Below are 23593 nucleotides of genomic sequence, written 5' to 3' on the forward strand. Positions count from 1 at the left end.
GGGCAAGGGGTGTGTGTGTCTTCTTACAGTAATACTGTACCTAAAACTGTGCTAGATAAACAATTTGCTAACATGCTATCTTCAATATAATTATCTATAGGATCATTATAGTTTGCACTGTGAACAGCCCCAACTTATTTTACATCAGTAACAACTTTCAGGCACTTTGAAAAGTGGTCCAGCATTGTCAGTATGTTGTGAAACATTTTGTAGTGAAAGGAGTCGGTAATGAAGATGTGGATAATCTCAGTTAAAACTGAAGCAGCTCAGGAAAGCTCACAGTTGCTGCATTGGGTGTAATTACATAACAACTTCCTCACCACATTTGCTATCTGTATTACAGCTCCAGATCTCAAATAAATCCTAGACTTAAAGATGTTTTTCAAGATAATTGCAACTCCATCAAAAGCAACATGAACTTGGAAACTTGGAAAACTTAGTACTTGGGAAACTTAGCTTCCAATTTATTGGATTTGCCTGGATTTGATTTCACCTGTTTTCTCCTATTCAGCTCATTATTAAAGTTAAGCATACATGCATGCATACACATAATACATACATGTTTGGTATGGGTTTTGACCAACATCCATAAGTAAAGAAGGAAAAACTGCTTATAATAAGAAGAATACATCTAATCAGAGTTTTGTTCAGTTGTGTATTTCGTATTTTTACAATTTGCATTTTGTAGAGCTATTTTGCAACTTAGAATTGAAGTGAGGGGATAGCTTCCTTTAAAAGATAATAAACTTTTCTTGTATGATCCTCAGTTGGGGAAAGCAAAGTATATGTTGGGATATCGTAGAAAAGGAAATACATAGGCAAGAGCTTTCACCTTGCTAGAACCACAAGAACAAAGTCTCTGAGAATAAAGAGTCTACCTACTAACAGTAAGAAAGAAAAGTGTTTTGGGGAAAAATCATCTGTGCTAGCTGAGAATTAAATTATGGAAAAGCCATATAATAGAACTTAGGTAATATTCAAGGGTACAAATAATTCCTTGGATTTGTATGGTGAGGAGGAATAACATGCTGATAGCACTCTGCTCTAAAATTCTGACATTTTTTTCTAGGTTTTTTTTTTACTTAGAAGTTGAACAACATGAGAAATAAATCAAATTCTATGGGACATCATAAGTTAGTGTTCTATAGAAATGGTGTCCCACAACCAACATTTGGATACATCCTGATTAGAAGGACTCAAAATCTAAATTCCAATTTCACTAGCCAGGCCAGATTGACACTATAGTTGAGGATACTAAAACCCAATGAGAAATCTAGAAGAATTAACAGGACCAAACTCCCTAATCCATTTTCACCATAGGTCACCCAAAAAAGTGACCAATTTCAATATTATATTCCTACCAAAATGCCAGTCAAAACTGGATTTTGTTTATTTGAGATGGATTCATTCCTGCAAGTTTTTCATTATATTCCAAAAGGCATTATATTCAAGTACTTTCCATGAAAGTATTGTTCTCTAGCCTTGTGATATTACCAGATTATATAATAGTTGCTACAGATTCTAAATTGATCATTTATGACTGTGGGATACATTACCCTTTACCTATCATCTCCCATTTTTATATTTGTTCATTTTATACTTGATTGTTTTAAATTAATGGCCTCCTGACTCCATTTCCTTTCATATTTTAATAAGGTCAGCAGTCAATTTGCTGAGCGAAGAGAGAGAATGCTGATATTTTGGTAGTTGAATTAGAATATAAACAGATTTTTTTTCACAGCTTCTCATTCTTTTTTTTTTTTTCGTTTGAAATATACAGGTTGACATCTATAGCAAAGCTTTTGCTCCTGAGTGAAGAATGGATGGAAAACTGTACATGATTCATGCGTTCAGTCTCTAATTATATTGCCAAACTTGTCGATCAGAAGAAAATAGGAAATAATTGGAAAGATAATAATATGTAAATGCAACTCATGGCATTAGGAAATGAGGTTTTGTTTATAAGATATAAATGAAGCAATCATACTGAGAAAGCTTTGTGTGTTATGTGCATATGCACATGCCAAGGGCTAACATGGAAGAGTCCCTTATTATATAATAAATGCTACATAAATCTTTAAAAGTTCTTCAGAGGGAGTGAACTTAATCAGGCAGCACTTATCATTAATCACTATGGCCCAGCTAGTTAGCTTTCCATGGGCAACTAAAAGAAATTAGCATAAAAATTACATTTTATATATTTATAACGATTTTCCAATGCTGCAACAGATATTTCACATATAGGACTGTGCTAAATATTCACATGCAAATATTTTAGGGTTAAAAATAATGTTTGGGATAAAGGAAAAATGAGGCAGCACATTTTGAATGTCATGGAAAGGCACCCCTGCAAAAAAAAAAAAAAAAAAAAAAAAAGCAAAAAAACCCCAAACCTATCTTTATTTTTATTTATTTTTTTGTTAAATGTATCTTTTCAGATCAAGGAAGTAGAGCTTCTGGGTTTGTTTGTTTTTTAATTTCAGATGCCAGAATTTAATCAGCGTAACCAACACTTTCATTATGATGGGAAGAGAGCAACTCAGGTATCAAAAATAATCTTAGAATAGCCATGAAAGGGGTGCAGAGGGAGCAAACTTATCTGGCACGTTATTACCAACAGCAGTTTTATTACTTTTCATTACTCAAAAGAGTGCAGAGAAAGTACAAAAGGAAAAAAATATATATCATATGCTTTAGGCAGTTAGAAAGTAAATTTGTCTACAGAAAGTTTCTGATCCAGTCAAGAAATCCTGCCCGTGAAATGGAAGAGTTGACAATTCTTGTTGGAACATCTCTTCCTGTCACCCATGCCATTCCAAAATAGGCTCCAGAGTAATTTTTCTATGTTGGGTATATATCCACTCATGAGAAGAAATCCCTGCCAGCCGAGTTAGAGCTGATGATATTGGACGCTGAAGTTTACACATTGGAAATGTAGTAATGTCAGAATACTCAGCTTTAGAAATTGGAGGACTCTTCAGAATTGTAAGAAATTTAAGATGATCTCAGGAAGGCAAAGTTTGATGACAATTCATTTTCTATTTCCTTTTCATTTCTTTTTGCTGGTGGGAAGAATCTTTTTTTTACAAATAATGTCACTAAACTTTTAATTACAATAGTAACAGATAATATCAATTAAAAAGAAAGGAAAAATTGAAAAAAATGAATAAAAACTGCAAGAAAAGAAAAAAGAAAGAAAAAGTAGAAAGAAAAAAACCCTAAGAAAGCAACTTTGCTCTTGGATCACAAGTATATATATTCCAGCTCCCAAGCGTCAGACTAACCACTGGTCCATGGCCCACCAAACAAGAAAATCTCCATCAGCCCACATGAGGGATCCAGGCAGTGCACTATACCACATCCCCTGATCCATGGAAAACCATCCTCCACACAACAGGTCCCTGGTGCCCAAAAGGTTGGGGGCCACTGATATATTACTTGGTGCTGTCTTCAATCCACCAGTCTTCCCCAGAAGTAGCCAATGGGAAGAATCTGAGTGGAATTCCATTTAAGTAAAATATAGCCATATGAATGTAAGAGGCTGGAGGAATTTATAAAATCTCATAAAATTTCAGTAATAAAGTTGGGGAATGGTGGCGATTATTTTATATGCAACAGAAAATGTTACAACATACATTTGTGCCAATTTAAATTAAAACACAAATAGATAAACACACGCTTCACAAAGTATGTCGGAAGTTAAATGACTAACTGTTTCAGCCTGGATTCCAAACTGTTGCGATTGCCACACGTGCCAGATTCATTTAAGAAGGACTTGCAAATTGAAAGCTAAAATTTCCTTGCTCTTTTTTACCCTTTCAAAGTTATATGTATTTTTCCACTCCCACGCCACCCCACGTCCCAGCTTTCTTTCTGTTCCACTCTTCTCCTTTGTTGCAGTTCTTATATATTTATAGAAAATTATGCATTTGAATGTGACATACGCATCATCCCATCCCCTTATAATCACGGCTCATTAGCACTCAAGCACACAACAGCAGGTGAAAATGTTCTCAGGTCCATAAAGGTTAAAAAAAGGCCCACTGAGCACCATTAGGGATTCATAAATTTTGTCATGCAGCTGGAGGTCTGTTCTGTTTTCAGCAAGACACGGACCTGAATTTTATTTTGGATCAGTTTTATAAATATCATAGAAGATTATTAGACCATTTCATTCCCATAAATATGTATAAATTACCTAACTACACCTGCTGAGTCAAAAGTTGTGACAGGCCATTGCTACAGTTCTGCAGTGCATATTTCAAGTGGGGTGTGCAAAGTTTCAGTTTCCCAATTTTACAGATGGTAATAGGTTTGATGGAGTAGTTTTACCCACCAACTGCTTTCTTAACATGTTTTCTTAAAACTCCTCTTGCATCTCAATTTCAGTTAGTGATACCTGCAAATATTTCACCGCAATCCAAAGAAGGAGACTACTATAGTAATCATATTTATTTGCAAGATATGGAAAGTTTCTGATAACAATACTCCATTAGTTTAACATTTGTTTTAATATCTTGAGGTATTGGTTTTCTAACTTATGAGGATACATTTATAATTATCCATGTGGGCTGCTGCCTTACTGGCATTGGGACTACAAAAACTCAGTTCTATGGCACAAAAATTACAATGCCATGGATGTACTTAAGTAGTTTATCAGATCACTTTAATGGACTTCTCATAACAAGAGAGGCTGTCCTTCAGAAAAATAGTTTCTTTTCTAGCTTAACAACCAACTTATTAACAGATTAACAGAGTTGGAAGGTCATCTAGTCCAACCCCCCACTCAAACAAGAGACCCTACATTATTTTTGACAGGTGGCAGTCCAGTCTCTTCTTGAAAGCCTCCAGTGATGAAGTTCCCACAACTTCTGAAGGCAAGCTCTTCCATTGGTTGATTGTTCTCACTGTCAGAAAATTTCTCCTTATTTCCAGATTGAATCTCTCCTTGTTCAGTTTCCATCCATTATTCCTTGTCTGGCCTTCAGCTGCTTTGGAAAATAGCTTGACCCCTTCCTCCTTGTGGCAGCCCCTCAAATATTGGAAGACTGCTCTCATGTCTCCCCTGGTCCTTTTCTTCACTAGACTAGCCTGCCCATTTCCTGCAACTGTTCTTCATATGTTTTAGCCTGCAGTCCCCTAATCTGGTTTGGTTCTGTCCCCCAACAAGACAGACGCAGATTCCAGAAAGTAATTCGGACTGCAGAAAAAACAATTACTACCAACCTGCCTTCAATCGAGGACTTGTATACTGCATGAACCAAAAAGAGGGCTGTGAAAATATTTACAGACCCCTCACAACCCGGACATAAACTACCCTCAAAACAACACTCCTACCTCAAACCGATGCTATAGAGCACTGCACACAGAACAACTAGACACAAGGACAGTTTTTCCCTGAACGCCATCACTCTGCTAAACAAATAATTCCCCAACACTGTCCAACTATTTACAAAGTCTGCTTTATTATTACTATTAATCTTCTCAGCACTCCTTATTGCTCATCCCCTCCCACTTGTGACTGTATGACTGTAACGTTGTCACTTGTATCCTTACGGTTTATATTGACTGTTTCCTAGTATGATTTGATTGCTTATTGTATTATTAAGTATTGTACCTGATGATTCTTGACTCTTGACAAATGTATCTTTTCGTTTATGTCAGTGGTGGGATTCAATTTTTTTTACTACCAATTCTGTGGGTGTAGCTTGGGGGGTATGGCAGGGGAAGGATACTGTAAAATCTGCAGTCAGAAGTGGTATTTGCTGGTTCTCCGAACTACTTAAAATTTCCGCTACTGGTTCTCCAGAACTGGTCAGAACCTGCTGAATACCACCTCTGGTTTATGTACACTGAAAGCATTTGCACCAAGACAAATTCCTTGTGTGTCCAATCACACTTGGCCAATAAAGAATTCTATTCTATTCTATTATTTTTGTTGCTCTTCTCTGCACTCTTTCTAGAGTCTCAACATCATTTTTATAGTGTGGTGACCAAACCTGGATGCAGTAATATAGGTGTGGTCTTATTAAGGTTTTATAGAGTGGTATTAGTACCTCCCTTGATCTTGATTATATCCCTCTGTTAATGCAACTTAGGATTGCATTGGCTTTTTTGGTTGCAGCAGCACATTGTTGGCTCATATTTAATTGGTTGTCCACTAAGAATCCAAGAACCCTTTCACAGTTACTGCTATTGAGCTTGGCTTCTCCCAGTCTATATGTGTACTTCTGGTTTTTCTTGCCTAAATGTAAGACTCTACTTTTCTTTACATTGAATTTTATTTTGTTAGATATGGCCCAGTGTTCAAGTCTGTCAAGATCCATCTGGACCTTGAGCCTATCATCTAGTGTGTTGGCTATTCCTGCCAGTTTAATATCATCCACAAGTTTGGTAAATTCCCCTTCTATTCCCTCATCTAAGTCATTTATGAAGATATTGAAGAGTACTGGACCTAGGACAGAACCTTGTGGTGCCCCACTGCTTACTTCCCTCCATGTAGATGTAGTACCATTAAAGACTACTTGTTGATTATGGTTTGTCAGCCAATTACAGATTACAGATATGATTGAATTACTACTCATTGCAGCAATCAATGATCTTAATTTTCTTTCTATGTCATCCTTTATTAATAAGAATCATGATGATAGAGTGGAAGAATGTGTACCCATTGCTGCAAGTTAGGTATACTTTTTCCTTGCAGTATTGTATAGTAGTAGTCCTTTTTAGCCAGCTCTTATGACACAGCCAGTGACTGTACTTGATACAGTATCTTGATAGATTCCAGTTCCTAGGAAAATAATCAAGAATACATATGCATTTTAACACAGCAATTGATCCCAAGTCAAAATAACAATCCTAAGGATGTTGTCCTAAATTGTGACAATATTAGGATAAGAATTCAAATCATATTAATTATTGTTCCAATTCCTAAATTCTATCTCCAAGAGTAAGGTGACTGCAACTATATATGTTTATTAAACATTTTATGTGGTGTCCAATGCTTAAGCATATTTTGTTCTTGTTCTTGATGTTGTATTTACTTAATTACAAGGTCTTGGATACAATTTCCTAGTATTTAATGTGATGCTCTGCTGGTTTATCAAAACAGGACTTTCAAACTCATTATTTTAGAATGGGGATGGAGAACTTTCATCCTTTTATGACTTGTGGCATTCAACTCCCAGAATTCCTGAGTCAGTGTGGCTGGCTCAGGAATTCTGGGAGCGGAAGTCCACAAGTCATAAAAGGCCCAAGGTTCCCTACCCCTGTTTTAGAGACTGTATAAATAGTAGGGTGGGAAAAAATATTTTAAGACTGCAGAGGAGATTATATGGAGCACACAGTCCTACTTTTAAAAAATTATCTGTCCTAATTTCCTTTTCCAAATCTTTTATCGATAAGTGCCTTGCTCTGTGAATGATAGGTCCAACAAGCTAGCCATGTTAGTTTGCAGTGTGTTTCTCAAGAAGATATTAATTTGCTGAAACCATGCAAGTTACAAAGCCAGCTGCTTTTTCAATATGCTAATATGTATTTATTAGGAAATGGTAGCCGCTGTTTGTAAAAGAACCCAAGTATAAGTACACTATCTAACTTGTATAATATTGTGGAATAATAATGTGGAATGTAAGAAAAATGTTTAGGATTGCAACAAAATTGCATTACAATTGAAAAGTTAAACGAAACATAAGTTTATTTTTTTAAATTTTGTGGCTGCACTAAAATGCTAATTGTTATGATATGTACAGAATAACCCTTGAGTAACAAGGATATGCACATGGAAACGTTTATGAGAATAGTTATGAATAATTATTCAGCCACACACAGATACACTGAATTAAGTTAAAGTTTACTTTAAGAAATAGCACAGTTCAATAAACAGTCCAGGTAATTTCCTTGTTACTCAAGGGTTATTCTATACATATCATAACATTCATTATGGGCCCAGAGAGATATTGAGAATCAGTGTGAATATACAGTTTCATATTCAGCCAGCTGATTGTGGTTTATTGCTAAACTACAAATGGCACAAGAACAGTCAACCAGTATATCCCAGATAACCCAGTTGGATGGAACAAACTATGTTTCCTGGTCTATGAAGTGCAGCCTACTTCTGCGTAAAGACGGATTATGGACTGTAGTTAATAGTCCACTGGATGTAACAACTTGAGACCCATTGAATAATGAAGATAAAAAGAAAATAGCTGACTTTAACCGGGATAATGAAAAGGCTCTTAGTATAATGGGACTGACACTGAGTGATCAGCAGTTAGTCCATATTCGTGGTGAAGAATCTGCTGCTAGGTGTTGGGACATTTTGAAGAGGATTTATGTTCAAGATAGTGTGGGTGCACACATACACCTTACACGTAAACTGTTTAGAGCCTGTCTTATAAAAGGTGGTGATATGTTAGCTCATTTGGAGTTTATGAAAAGGAGTTTACAAGAGCTACATGAAAAGAAGCTGATTTTCTCAGTTTACATCATTCTTTCTTCTTTGGATGAAATTTATAATGATTATGTGTCTTCACTGGAAGTTTTAAACAGAGATGAACTTACATTGACTGGCATAACTGGAAGACTGTTAGAAGAGTCATGAAGAATGCAAGATAGAAATCAACTGAGAGAAAGACAACTTCAGGAAGAAAAACTGTCTTCAACTGCCTATATAGTTAGGAAATGTTTTTCTCGTGGGGCAAAAGGTCATATAGTCAGATACTGTAAAAAGGGTAAGAAACAGAATGCTATTAATATACAGAGAGCTTATAAAGATGTTAGTTTAGCCATATCAAGTACAACTACAACTGTAAACTATGATATATGGATAGTTGACAGTGGAGCATCGCAGTGTATAACTAAAAGTAAAGAGAGGTTTGTTAACATGACAAAGAGAAAACAGCATGAATCATTAGCTAATGAATGGAAATTGAGAGCATCTGGAGAAGGTACTGCATATTGTTCATGTATTAATGAACATTTACCGATGTTATATGTTCCTAGACTGATATTTAACTTGCCATCTGTAAGAGCAATGGTAAAAGCAGGATTTGTTGTAACCTTTCAAGGAGATAAATGTTTAATTGAAAAACAGGGTAAAAGCATTACCGCAAGATTGGATAATGGTTTGTTTATTATACATGATAATCCATTAATTAATGCTAACTCAGTTTATGAGAATATAAAGCCTCATGATGAATGTATTCATCTGCTCCATAGACGTATGGGACATATAAATTTCAAAATGCTAAAAAAAACTGTTGAGTTATCTAATGGTATAAAATTAAAACTTTGTACAAAGTATTAAATTGTAATGCTTGCAATCAAGAAAAAAGCAAGGTAACTCCTGCAAATAGGGTAAATGGATTCAAAACCAGTGAATGATTAGAGGTTGTTTTTGCTGATATTATTGGACCTATAAAACCTAGTTTAGGTGACGCCTGTTGCATATTAAATATAATGGATCATTTTTCCAGATATGGTTTCTGTTATTTAATGAAAATGAAGAAAGAAACATACCAGCATTTTTTAAACTGGCTAAAATTTGCTGAAAGGAAAAAGAAACAGAAAGTTATTAGCTTAGTAAGAGATAATGGTACTGAATTTACCAATAGAAAATTTGAAGCCATGTTACAGAAAGCTGGCATTGAACATAAGTGTTCTGCTCCTTATAGATCACAACATAACTCATATATTGAACATAGAGGACAAACATTACAGACTATGGCTAGGACAATGATTTCGGATTCTGGTTTTGAATAATGTAGTGAATTGAACGACTGGTGAATTACCATATACTCGTTGAAATGGAAAAGGGCCAGATCTCAGTTATTTACATACATTTGGAAGCCCAGCATGGGTTCATATTCCCACGCAAGTAGGGTGAAAGGGACAACATAGAGCGAGAAATTTATATTTTGTAGGTTATGAAGCTAATCATAGATCATTTAGATTTTGGGAGCCCGGTACTACTAATGTATATTGCAGTGCAAGTGCTAAATTTCTGGAACATGTTGGCTGGAGAAAGCTTGAACAGGAATATAATAAGGTACAGGATAGTGTTGTTGTTGAGACTCCATTGTTTACCGATAATCCTAATGATAATAATATTGATGATAAGATAGTGGAGGAATCCTCAATGGAGGAATCATCAATAGAAGAACCCTCTATGACTGTAGAAGACGAGGATTTGATAGGGGAAGTAAAGGAAGAGGACATGCCAACAACATGTACTGAGTTGCCTAGGAGGTCAACTAAGGAGAGACATCCACCTGACAGATTTCAAGCAAGCATTGTATGTCAGGTTAATACAGAACCTTCTAACTTCAATGAAATAAAACTGTATACAACAAAGAATAACTCAGGTAGCTGGGCAGGGCATCTCCCCTCCCAGTCATTCCTTGTCACCCAGCCTCAACTTATCTATAGTTCTGTAAAAATGTTGTTCACCTTTTTTGACTTTATTATCTGCATACTATAGACGTACTTTCATGGACCACTGAAAGGAGGAAATGGCTCACATGCTTTACTCAAGAGTGTGATAGGCAGCAGGCTTTTAAGGGGCTGCCACAAAGAAAGGGGAACAATGTATTTTCCAAAGAAGCAGAATGCAAACAAGAAGCAGTGGATGGAAACTGAACAGAGAGAAGCAACCTAAAACTAAGGAGAAACTTCCTGACAGTGAGAACAATTAACCAGTGGAACTGCCTGTCTCCAGAAGTTCTTGGTGCTCAATCACTGGAAGTTTTTAAAAAAAGACTGGACAGCCATTTCTCAGAAACGGTATAGGGTTCACCCCAAGGTTCCTTCTAAGTATTATTCTGACACCTTTCCCAGGATTTCTACTCAGATTTTGGCATCCTCAGTTTTCTTGCCTGAGCTGGGGGTTGGACTAGAAGATTTCCAAGGTCCCTTTCAACTCTTGTTAAGCACATGTGTATTTTATGCTCTGGACTATTGACATTGAATGCATGTAAACCCTGAAAAATATGTGGTAGCCCTGGGCAAAAGAAAGGCAGAAAAATAACTCTAGGTGTAGGGGCAGTGTAAAATATTAACACATGATGCTTGAATACATTTTCTGGTGAAACCCATCTGTTCCAGTAATAATAACATGAATCTCCAATTCACATTGTCAAATGCTTTTTGTGCATCTAAAAATATCAAAGCCATTTGTTTTTCAGGATGTGCCTCATAATATTCCAAAGTGTCCAAAATTGCTCTCACGTTATCTTTAATTTGTCTCTTTGGCAGCAATCCATTTTGGTCAGGATGAATAAAGTTGTTTAAATATTTTTTAAGTCTTTCTGCCAATATTGAAGTGAAAATTTTATAATCTGCATTTAGTAAAGAAATGGGTCTGTAATTCTTAATTTGCAATGGATCAGCCTCTTCTTTTGGAATAAGTGTGATATAGGCTTCTGACCATGTTTTAGGTATCTTCTTCTTTAACATAACTTCATTCATGACTTCTAGCAATGGAAGGTTCAACAATTCTTGTAATGTTTGTAGAATTCTGCCGGAAGTCCATCTGGGCCTGGTGCCTTTCCATTGTTTTGCTTCTTAAGTGCTTCAGTTAACTCCATCATTGTTATATTGCTTTCTAACATTTTTTCAGTCTCTTTAGGTATCTTAGGTAAATTAGCATTCTATAAATACTGTTTGAGTCTTTCCTCAACAATGTTCTCTTGCTTATATAATTTCCCATAAAAATCTCATATAATTTCCTTCTTCTCTTTGTTACCATGGCAAACTTGACCTTGATCGTCTATTAACTGCAATATTTTCCTTGATTCTTTCTACTTTATTCAAGCAATAGAAGCCATATATTACAAGCAAATGGCAAAAGTAATGATAGAGGGAGAATTGACAGACTCCATCAATATAAGAAAAGGTACAAGACAAGGATGCCCACTATCACCTTTGCTATTTGTACTAACTTTGGAAGTGTTAAATAGAAATATTAGAGACGAAAAGAGTATAAAAGGGATGGAAATTAAAAAGGAAGAATTTAAATTGCAAGCTTTCATGGATGACTTGGCCTTTATTTTAGAAGATCCTTTAGAAACAGCACCAAAATTATTGGAAAAGATAGAAGCATATGGCAAGGTGGCTGGTTTGAAAATAAACAGAGATAAGACAAAGATTTTAACAAAAAATATACCATCAAGACAAAAAGAGGAATTGGCAGACCTATTGAAAATTCAAGTTACGAATAAGATCAAGTACTTGGGGATACACTTAACAGCAAGATGTAGTACATTAAAAGAGAACAATTACATTAAACTTAAACAGCAGATAGCGTCAGATTTGATGAAATGGGAAAATCTACAACTGTCATTAATAGGGAGAATTTCAACAATCAAGATGATTATACTACCTAGAATTTTATATTTGTTTCAAACAACACCAATTAGGCTAGGAAAGGACTACTTTGAAGATTTAAATAAAATTGTGTTGAAATATATATGGCAAGGTAAGGAAGCGAGAATAAAGCTAAAACTCTTGCAAGATGCTAGAATTAGAGGAGGATTTGGTTTGGCTAATTGGGAGTTGTCCTACCAAGCTATAAACTTGATGTGGGCTAAGGAATGGATAACATTAAGAAATACTAGATTGCTGACATTAGAAGGACATGATCTGTTGTTGAGGTCGCATGCTTTTTTATGGTATAAGGGAACCAAACCACAGGGCTATTTTAGAAGACATCATATACAGGAGTCTCTATGGTTAAATTGTGAGAAGATTAAAAGACAATGCTACTTGAAAATTCCAGTCTGGTTATCAACTATTGAAGCATTTTCTTATCTTATAATATACAAGACAGAACAAACAGTTAGATATGGGGAAATTTTGAATGAAAAGGGTGAACTTAAATCTATGCAAAAACTAGAGGAACAAGGTATAAAGATGAATTGGTTTTCATATGTGCAAATAAAGATTTTAAAACAGAAGGTTTTTATGATAAATTGACTGACTTAGATAAGATCTTGACAGGTACTGATGAAAAGGTGATTAAAAAATTGTATGGATATCTATTAGAAATCAAACTAGAAGAAGAACAAGTTAAAGAAACTATGATTGCTTGGGGGAAGAATTTTGGATATGGGATTGATTAAGAGAAATGGCAAAAATTGTGGTCTCAAAATTATAAAATGACAATGTCAACAGCATTTAAAGAAATTTTGTATAAGATGTTTTACAGGTGGCACTTTCCTCCGACAAGAATAGCAAGAATGTTCAAGAATAAATCTGAAAAATGTTGGAAATGTCATCAGACACTTGGCTCATACTATCATATGTGGTAGACTTGTGCGGATGCAAGAAAATACTGGACTAAAATCCACACGTGGTTGGAAAAAATGACAAAAAAACATATAGATCTGAAACCAGAGATATTTTTATTGGGAATTCTACCTGATATATACAGTAAAGATTTAAAATATTTGGTTGTAAATATATTAACAGCGGCTAGGATTGTATTTGCTAAAAATTGGAAAAATGAGAAAATACCATTGCAGGAGGAAACCATTAAGGAAATATTGGAATGTGCTGAAATGAGTAGATTGACATTTGAAATTAGAGAACAAGAGGATAAACAATTTTACAAAATTTGGGATCTTTTCTATCAATGGTTAGATAATAAAATACAATAATGGAATATCTAGAATTTTAGAAAATAATGAATATATAAATATGTACTTTTTTTCTTTTTTATTATTATTATATCTATAAAATATTTTAAGGATAGATTTGAGAGAATTATATGAATTATTATAAAATAAACTAAGTAAATTATGGTTATCTCACAAAGTATGTATGAACAAAATTATAGTCAAATGATTGATTAATAATGATACTAGAGTATTCAATTTTTTGGATTAATAATATGAGTTATTATGTAACGTGACTGTAATTGAGACTATGAAATGGATGCACAGAAAATTTGTAAACCAACCGACACACTGCTTGTACACTTATAAAGAAAGTTGGATGTTTTTATGTTATGTTTGTTTTTGTTTGTCTTTAAAAAGCAATAAAACTTACAAAAAAAAATATTAACACATGATAAATAATGGAACAATTAAAAATAATAGCAGTTTTATCTCTCTCTCTTCCTATTTTTTTCTTTCTTTCTCTACCTTCCTCTGTCTCTGTCTCTGTCTCTCTGTCTCTGTCTCTGTCTCTGTCTCTGTCTCTGTCTCTGTCTCTCTCTCTCTCTCTCTCTCTCTCTCACACACACACACACACACACACAGAGCACTTAATAGACAAGCATTTTGGAAGCAGCTCCTTTAAATTTCTCCAAGGCTTGAGAAAGCACTCCTTCTCACTCTAGCACTTTAACTCATACAGGGAAAGCGATACTTGCAGCGTCCATCTTGGAGAAGTTTTTAAAAGACCTGCTTCCAAAATGCATTTCTTTTACGTTGCAAAAGTGCTCCAAGGCTCGATTCACCCGCACCCCCTCTGTCGGACCCCACTCCTTCTCACTCCAGCACTTTAACTCACAAGGGGAAAGTGATACTTGGAGCATCATTCCTTTCTTTCTTTTTCCCAGGGAGAAAGAGGACATGGGGAACGGAAAGCTAGGAGAGCGATCGCAAGTGAGCAGCTGGGCAACCGGGTTGGGAGCGTGGCCAGCCAGGGATTCCCACCGGTTCAGTGACCCATGCCAAATAACCGCTACCGGTTCACCCGAATACCGGTTGAATAGCACCTCTGGATTCTATTGTGAATTGCCATAAGAGGGAGCTAGAGATCATGGCTTGCTCTCTCTGACATTCTGTATCTTTGACATTCTGTTTCTCTGACATTCTGTTGCTATCTAAGCTGTTCTTATACTTTGATATCTTTGTTTACTGTAAATGACAAAGGCAACTGGTAAGAAGATTTTGTAATTGGATATTATTTGGACTGTAAAACGTATATGACCTGGACTGTTTACTGGACTGTACCATTTCTTAAAGTAAACTTTAACTCAATTCAGTGTAACTGTATGTGGTTGAATAATTATTCATAACTACTCTCATAAATGTTTCCATGTGCATATCCTTGTTACTCAAGGGTTATTCCGTACATATCATGACACTAATCATATGAAACAACAATATAAAATTGCATTACTTTTAACATGTATTTCAGCTCTTCACTGAAAAATGAAAACCGTGGTATACAGTGCTATAGAAAAGACTTGTGTTTCATCAGAAATAAATAGAAAATTAGACAGAAGGAGTTACTGTTTATTTTAAAAGCAGGTATAAACAGCTGCTTTTGATTAAGGATTCTTTTCAAGGTTAACACATTCTTAATAATTTTGGAGATTTTAAAAAAGAATGTGAACACAACACAGTCTTTCCAAATCCAGCAATGAGACACAACAGGAGGTGTTTTACCTGATCATTAATATATGCCTCCAGTACATTGTTAAGTTCAGAAATCTAATCCCAGAAAGCACATTCATCACTAGATAAACCAAGCCCTGAAGTCCAAAACATTACATTTCATTTAGACCTTCCTGCACTATTTCTTCCCTGTTTCCCTACATGTGTATTTCTAATGCAAAACAAACTTGTTTGCAGCAGAAGAGAAGGCAATGTTGCTTGCAGGTCTTCTGAAAACTTTAATGAAATAGTTTGCCCTACCTATCTTGTTGGATTATCTGCTCCCTTCAAGTGACAATTTACCTTCCAACACTATCCGCCACATTGGACTTCCAACTTCAGATATAAACAAGGCCTTTTCTCTTAGGCATATCACTAAAGTAAGCAGAATTTGCACATTAAATCAAAATGATATAATGACCTTGAGAGATTTGGCAGGGGTGGGAAAATGACATTTTCAAGGCAGAAGATTTGTTAACTAATTAACCTGTGATTTTTAAAAAATAAAATAAAATCTTTATTAAGCTAAACAATTGTGACAGCTTTTTAATTTTCATGAACTTTTTATAAGATTTGACATCCATGGAATAAAGTAGAATTATTATTTATGATAATATGGAAGCAATATTTCAGATGAAGCCATCTAAAGTCATATTAAGGTGTGTTTTTTTGCAACCACATATTGCTGTTCCACATTTAGTAAGAGTATATATTAGGAATTATATCCTGGCAAAAAGAGCAACAAAGCATGACTATTTTTTTATTGTATCTGCAGATAGCCAACCAATAGCCCCTTATAAAATGACTCATTCCCAACTGGGAAGAGATGATCCAAGGAACATCTACAGAGTCCTTGGAACTATTAAGCCATCCATCTATTTATTAGAACCAGCTCTTTCCTGGTTGGTAAAGGCCTTCGGGGAGTGTGATTGATGGTAGTGAATTCATCACTGAATGAGGGAATGATCCCACCAACTTTGAAGAAGGTGATGGTCATTGTATTCAAAAAGCCGTGGTTGGGACTCAACAGTCTTGGATAACTCCCATCTAGTCTCCAACCTCTCCTTTTACCGAATGTTGTTGAGAAGATGGGTAGGCTAAAAAATAATGGTCCAATCTTGTTTTCAAAAGAACCATGAAGCTCCAACACTCCTGCACTTTAGGCTAAGGTGGGATATAGAATCCCTCAGTGAGTGGCTTTACAGATGTTTAATGAATGCTTGTGCCATCAGGAGACTCACCTTCCTTTTCTGTTTTGTTCAATGTTTATATTTTGGTTTTTATTCTGCATAACACTCAGAGTCATAAAAGACTTGGACAGTCCGTAGAATTCTAAATTAACAAACAAATAACCCTTAGGGTATTTTTGCACATGTGCAATTGCAAAGCCATGGTCTTCTGGTAATACTGTATATTTAGTCCATTTTTAAATGCTTAAATTTAAATTTGAGATCTTAAGGCACTTAAAACAGAATAAAATGTTATGATAAATATTCAGTTCCCTTGTGTATTAGGAAATATTTACCTTTAAGCTATCAAAAGTCTCATCTGTGAAATCTAAAACCTTAAATGACTGCACAATTTAGAACTATAAGTATGAATACATTGAAGACCATGATTACATTCATTTTGAACTGCTACAACAAGCAGGGGTTCTCTGACATATTTTGCTCTCCAGAGCAAGGATAACATACTACATTGTATGGAAAGAGCTAGATTGGCATCTACCATTGCACTTGAGGAAGCAAGTTACATTAGTTGGTTTAAGACATTGCTTATTTTAAACATGGAAAAATAAAGTATACATGTATCATTGAAATATAAATGTAAATACCCAATGCATAATTTTTTGGAATATGCTATTACTTCAAAAATTCCCTTTAAAAAGCTAATGCTGCTGTATTTCTTGTTTTATTAGGTACCTGATGTTTATTAAAAAAAAAACACAATATCTTTTTATGTGTAACCCAGATAAAGCAACATTTTATTCAAATAGATTTTCCTGACATCTTAGAGTATCTTATGTTTGAGAATATATTATCTCTCCCATCCATGAAATATGATTCAGCTGTTTGAGATAGATATGAAATGAAATCAAAAATGAAAATTCCTATGTAATCTTTTTTATTTTTATTATGCTTAAACATGCATTTTTTATCACTGTTATCATATAATTTGTCCAGTACTGTCTTAGAAAGTGCACAGATTACCCATATATTTTTATTTCTCATTACATAAGAAGTTAAATTCTTAAACCAGACGTGTTAAATGGTAAGAAAAGAGAGATGAAGGAATCTTTTCTCTGTAGAACCTCACCAACTGTGAGAGGCTATTGAACAAGATTAGAAATAACAGTCTGAAATGAGGCTAGTTTATTACTAGCATCACACTCTGTGAATGGCAGAAAAACACTCAATATTTTCCATCTTTATTTCAGTATAAATGTGGTTTGCATTTGATACATATCAGTCACATGAGTTCTTTTGCAAAAACCACCTTAGGCTTTTAAAATATTTATAATAAACCTATTTATTAGGACCCAGATTGTTGGGAGACAATATGCTGACTCTGTAAACTACTTAGAGAGGACTATAAAGCACTGTGAAGTGGTATATAAGCCTAAGTGCTATTGCTATTGGATATCTGGGTCCTTGGATGCCTGCATCTTAAGAAGATGCTGATTTCTTAAAAACATTACAAATTCTGTGTCCATTTCACACTGTGAGTCATTAAATATTATTTAGTTAATGCTTTATTCTCTACATATTCTCTTGATTCCATATAAGAATCAGTGACATTTAATGTACATACTTCCCAATTCCTTCTGCCTCCCCATCATCCACGCACTACACCCGATGCTCCTGGATATATTTGGTCCCCAGATTCAATATGGCTTAAGATACTATATAATGGAAAGTGGCTTATATATCATATAACATATGACATATTATAGTACCACGGGGTTTAACAATCTAATTTATATATTTTTTTTCTAACTATTCACTTTTTAATTGACTAAAATGTTTTTCAAAGTCCACCAACATAAAAATCACTGCCTTATAAAATGCAGTTGGATGTATACATGCAAATGTATATGCTTCCAATCCAACTTCGCAGAGTCTAAAGTCAACAAATGTGAGAAGAGCTGGTTAAATTAAATTACTTGAAGAAATGGAACATAGACTGCTACATCAGGTATATACTGTCCACTTTGTTAGGACTACACCAGAACAAATGGTCAATAAAGGCACACTTACACTGATAACAATTTCCATAAATCAACAGAATGAGGTATTGATATTTCTTGGAAGAACTTCCAAATCTACTTTGCCCGCAAAAATCAGTGCTTTTAAAAGTGTTTTGCTAACATAAACATTTCTCCACAATCTATCATTTTCAGACATTACTTGAAAAGGGCATCATGTAATTTTGCTGGAAAACCTTTTTAATCTTAATATACACATTTATTATTTACTTAACCTCAAATGTAATATAATTTCCAAAAAAAGATAGAAAACAAGGGTAGACCAGGACTAGTGGGGGCGGGGAGAGGGGAAATCCTGCATAACACCTGCATAATAGAAGTTTGCCAACTCCAGCTAAAACCAATTTCTTTTGTAAAATGCATAAATTCATACCTCCCTGAAGGCATACCCACATAAAATGATTTAACATATATTACTTAAAATGCATTGCCTATAGAATAAGGTACTCCTTTTATAAAATCAATTGAGCTCTATCTACATGTACATTCTATTCTCACATGGACCAAACTAGATGGAAATGAGTTTTGGAGGGAGAAAGTTCTATTTAAACCAGTTTGAGGTCCTGGAAGAAACAATGGGTATGATCCAAAAATTGAATGAGGTGAGGAAAGGTTCTAAAGAAAAAAATAATGCCTAATTAGATGTTACAAAAAAGTTAAAACGTATCAGCCATCAGCCCCTTCCCAACAACTGCTTACCTGTAAGGCATGGGTCAACTCGCGAAGCATTCCTGACCTGCTCTCGATTTGCCATAGGCAATGGGGTTGGGGAATTGAACCTCACAGCTGCATCGTGAACTTGCATTTCAGTCAAAACAAATCAGTTTCCAGCCAGCAATATTAAGGTCATTTCCATGGAGACCCACAGTTCTGCAACCTGCGAAATTGCTTCGTTGGGGAATGTGACTGATGACACATCTTGGGGGGAGGGGGAAACAAGGTCAGAGCCAAAGCATGGATTAAGTGAGGTCAGAATTGGCTTCATTTGGTCCGTGCCAACATGATGCTCCTAATAAATAACTGGATTTCTTTTGAAGCTTGTCTGAGGCTCATGATTTAAATAGAGCATCAATTGGAATCCTGACAGCTTGCAGGCTTTTCATCAGGAAAGTCTATGGTCTTCAGCTGATATTCCTTTATTCAACAGCTCCTTTTGCTCTTAATTAGGGAATGTAAAATGGCCCTTCAATAAAATACTGTATAGCATCTTGTGATATACTGGAAGAGTCATGTTACAGTGAAATAGTTTGTATTGTTTTGTTGCCATCTTAAAACTTGCTAATTCTGTCAAAATAGGACTAACATGAGGCAGAAATTCTTTTTTAGTGATTTAAATGATCCACCAACAGACACCTGAGGTCATTTTCAACAGTGCCTTCAAGATAAGCTACACATGCATATTATTCATAAGTTTTCAATGTCTTCATCCTGTCCATATTCCTGTTTTTGTTTCAATGAAGTAAATATTTAGGTCAGCAGAATTCTTGGGTTTTTTTTTCTTCAGATTATGTCCTACAGACATATGACAAGCTCTATTTTACCAGAGTTTATTAAATGAATGTTGAATGTGGCTTATTGGCCATACCTTACATATGCCTAAAGACCAGCATCCAAAAGTTGCACTATGTTGGATACCTTCTGAAGGACAGAGAAAATGAGGCTGACTTCAAAAAACCTGGTGCCAAACACTTAAGGAAGATCTTAAGATTATTAATGTCCCTTGGGACGATGCCGAAGATTCTGCAAATGGCTGAAACTGTTGGAAAACATTTGGTGCCCAATGTTCTCTGCACAGGACCTAATGATGATGATGATGACTCTAGCAGAATGGAAATGCAATGTCAGAAAGTTTGCACCAGATGTTTCTTTGATCCAAAGTTGATCAATAGTACATAACCTTTAAATTATACAAAAATAACCAGTCTCTTTTGGCTCCTATTAAAAGACTGGCTGAAGATACTTGCTGCTTAAATGCTGCACTGTGTCAAGTCACCTCTCCTGTCAATATGTCCATAATCAGCCAACATATATTGTCATATGAGATGGAACATCTCATAAGTAGTATATTTTCTTATCCTAGGCAATAAAAATGTCATAACTAACTAATTACTCAACTGTCAATCTGCTTCCTTCTATATCCTCCAGAATCAGCAGCCAGGAGTGCTAATTTAATTTTGCTTAGTGATAGAGCTGTCCTGCACAATTGAATCTTTAAACTCCAAATGGGAGTAACTGCAAGGTTCAGATTCATTTTCCAAGAAAGGATTTCTATTGCCAGTGCAATAGAAATGAGCTGCAGCTAGAAAGGCTTCTAGATGTTTATCCCATTGATTTAAACCAGAAGGTTAACTCTGCATGAGCTTCACCATTTTGAGGCTTGCTTGAGTCATGGAAATCACTGTTTAAATATGATGAATGCACATACATCTTTTTAAAGCTGATGTAATTCCATATAAATGTTACTTTAACATGATGGCTTCCCATTTCTTATTTCTTTAGGGGGAATATTTATTATACAGCTCTGTTATAAATGTGCAGTGGGAACCTCATTTAAAATATTCTGGGAATATAATGGCCACTGCTGTAAAATATTTATTCATTTACAGCTTTTATTTAAGTCCAGTACATTAAGAAATAATGCCTATAAGTCAAACTACAAAGGCTAGGTTGCTAACACATTTCATCCTCAGTGGCAACCTTCAGTGAACTTTTAAATCATACTTGTAATATAGAACTCAGTTCAAAATTTAATGACATAAAGGTCTTTGCATACATGATAAGCTCCTTTATGGACACGGGATGTGATCTTGTTACATTAATGCAAAAAGTATGTTACTTTTCCATTAAAAGAACAACACAAACATTATAGCTGAAGACATTGAAATGGACATTGCACATATACATTTATTTATGTAAAAAAACATACCCTTTTGAAACTATTTGATTGGTTGCAATTCCTTTATATTTTCTTTCAAATGTAGTGTTTTCCATTAGGGTTAGCTTTTATATGATCTGTTTGAAAATTATGCCAATGATACTTTCTTGATACAATGAACATTAAATTTCCCCCATATAGGTAGCATCATAGAAATAAGTTAAACTGGGCATAAACCACTGTAAGGTCAGTCTCGCACAACCTTTGTATGGCATTTAACAGCACATTCTTTAGCTGTATTGCACGGAAGCAGTGATTAGTCATGAATCAAATCATCACTGGCTGAGTTCAAACACCAAGCTGAAATATAACTTCTGATTTACAAAGTATATCAAAAGAAATCTCAAGTGTGATCTATGAATTCAGCTCTTATGATTTGTAGTTTCCTATTTTCCCTACTCCATATCAAAACAGCAGTAAAAGTATAGAAAAGTTCATCTATTTGTCTCATTCTCCCTGAATTTAGAGAGATATAGCCAGGGTTGGGCTGTTGGGGGTTCACAAGGGTTCGGGACAGCCCTTTGCTAAGATTCTGTGCAGTTCAGAGAACCCACAAATCCCACTCCTGGCTGGCCCCACCTAACCCATCCCACCCCTCCCAGGAATCTCCACATGGCCCGTTTTGGATGCAGGTAAGTGCAGGTTACACACAGAGGTTCGGAGAGGCCAAAACACGGGCCTCCTGGAAATTCGGGAAGGGTGGAAATGGGCCTGTTTCCAGCTTCCAGAGAACCTCGGAAGCCCGGTGAGGCCATTTTCCTGGAGTCTCAAGATACCCTCTGGAGCCCAGGAAGAGCACCCCCACACACACACACATAATGGTGCAGGAGGTCGACTAGGTCATGTCTACCATGGCCATGTTCACCCAGCAACCAGGCAGAGAACCCTTTATTAAATTTTTTAAGCCCACCCCTGAATATAGCTAAATTATTGTTTCTTTTTTCTCCTACTCTGAATATAAAGATAGCTGTTCAAGCATTATAGCCATGCAATTTTCATATTAAAAGTATTAAATATTATTCCTGTTTTTGTGGCTGTTGTTAGTTAATATATAGCATTAATGCATTAGTCATGATAGGTAAGATAACCTGATTGTAATTGTTTTTACTGTGAGCACACTGGCCCACATTAAAAATGAAATTCTTTTGCCTGCTCTCAAGGTAATATACTGTATATATCTATCCAAACACTTACATAACACACATGAACACATGCTATATACATACATAAATATATACTTGCACACATACATACATATGCATATACGTGTGTCCGTCCGTATATGTGTGTGTGTGTGTGTGTGTGTGTGTGTGTGTGTGTGTGTGTGTGGTGTCCTTCAGGTATTTCATTTGGAAATTTCCATGGGCTTCAGAGACACAAATTAGTCACTATTACTGCTTTTGTTAAATCCAATTTATACGAATGTTACCCTAGAACCAACTTAGTAGTGTGAAACACTATATGCTACACAGACATTCTGCCCCAAACTGAGTTTATTAAAGCCCTGTACAATAACCAGGCCATGGCTTGCCTAGTTGTATTTCATATTTTTGTGTCCCATTTCATTAGCCTTATTTCACCTGTAAGGGATGAATGGAATCATGCTCTGTGCTCCTCCAGTGAAAACATTGCTTTGTTAGTGTTAATATTTCCAAATGCAGGTATTAAACCAGCAGCATTTTTAACCAAACAATTCAAATAAAGAAGAATCTACATCAAATGGAAGTTAATGTTGCACAGTCAGATCTCATTAATTAAATTTGTCTTGTAACAGCAACATGAATTATTCTTAGCACAGATGATCCACATAATATGGGGAGCAGCGGCAAAATATTTCAGACTATTGAATAAACAATATTTGCTTGCAAAATTACTGATTAATTACTAAAGAACAACATAGGTACTTTCTTTTTGAAGTTTTGATACTGCAGAGATACACGCACCATGGTATTACTATATGAAGAAATGAAATAAAATTCTTTTTTTACCCATTGCATTTACTGTTCTTTT

The 23593-nt window shown here is 35.3% G+C and overlaps 1 protein-coding gene across 1 annotated transcript in view; it reads right to left on the minus strand.

Moving 5' to 3' along the window:
* The window catches only part of DOK6 (docking protein 6), a 229426-nt gene extending 209966 nt beyond the window's left edge, over positions 1-19460 (minus strand). The window contains exon 1 of the mRNA XM_087931022.1: positions 19348-19460. Coding sequence (XP_087787148.1) covers positions 19348-19377 — 30 coding nt within the window. The 5' untranslated portion in view covers positions 19378-19460. The remainder of the gene's footprint in view (positions 1-19347) is intronic.
* Between the last annotated feature and the right edge of the window lie 4133 nt (positions 19461-23593).

This window comes from Pseudonaja textilis, chromosome 3, assembly GCF_049901715.1.
Source record: "Pseudonaja textilis isolate UNSWEBS1 chromosome 3, rPseTex1.2, whole genome shotgun sequence".
Lineage (NCBI taxonomy): Eukaryota > Metazoa > Chordata > Lepidosauria > Squamata > Elapidae > Pseudonaja > Pseudonaja textilis.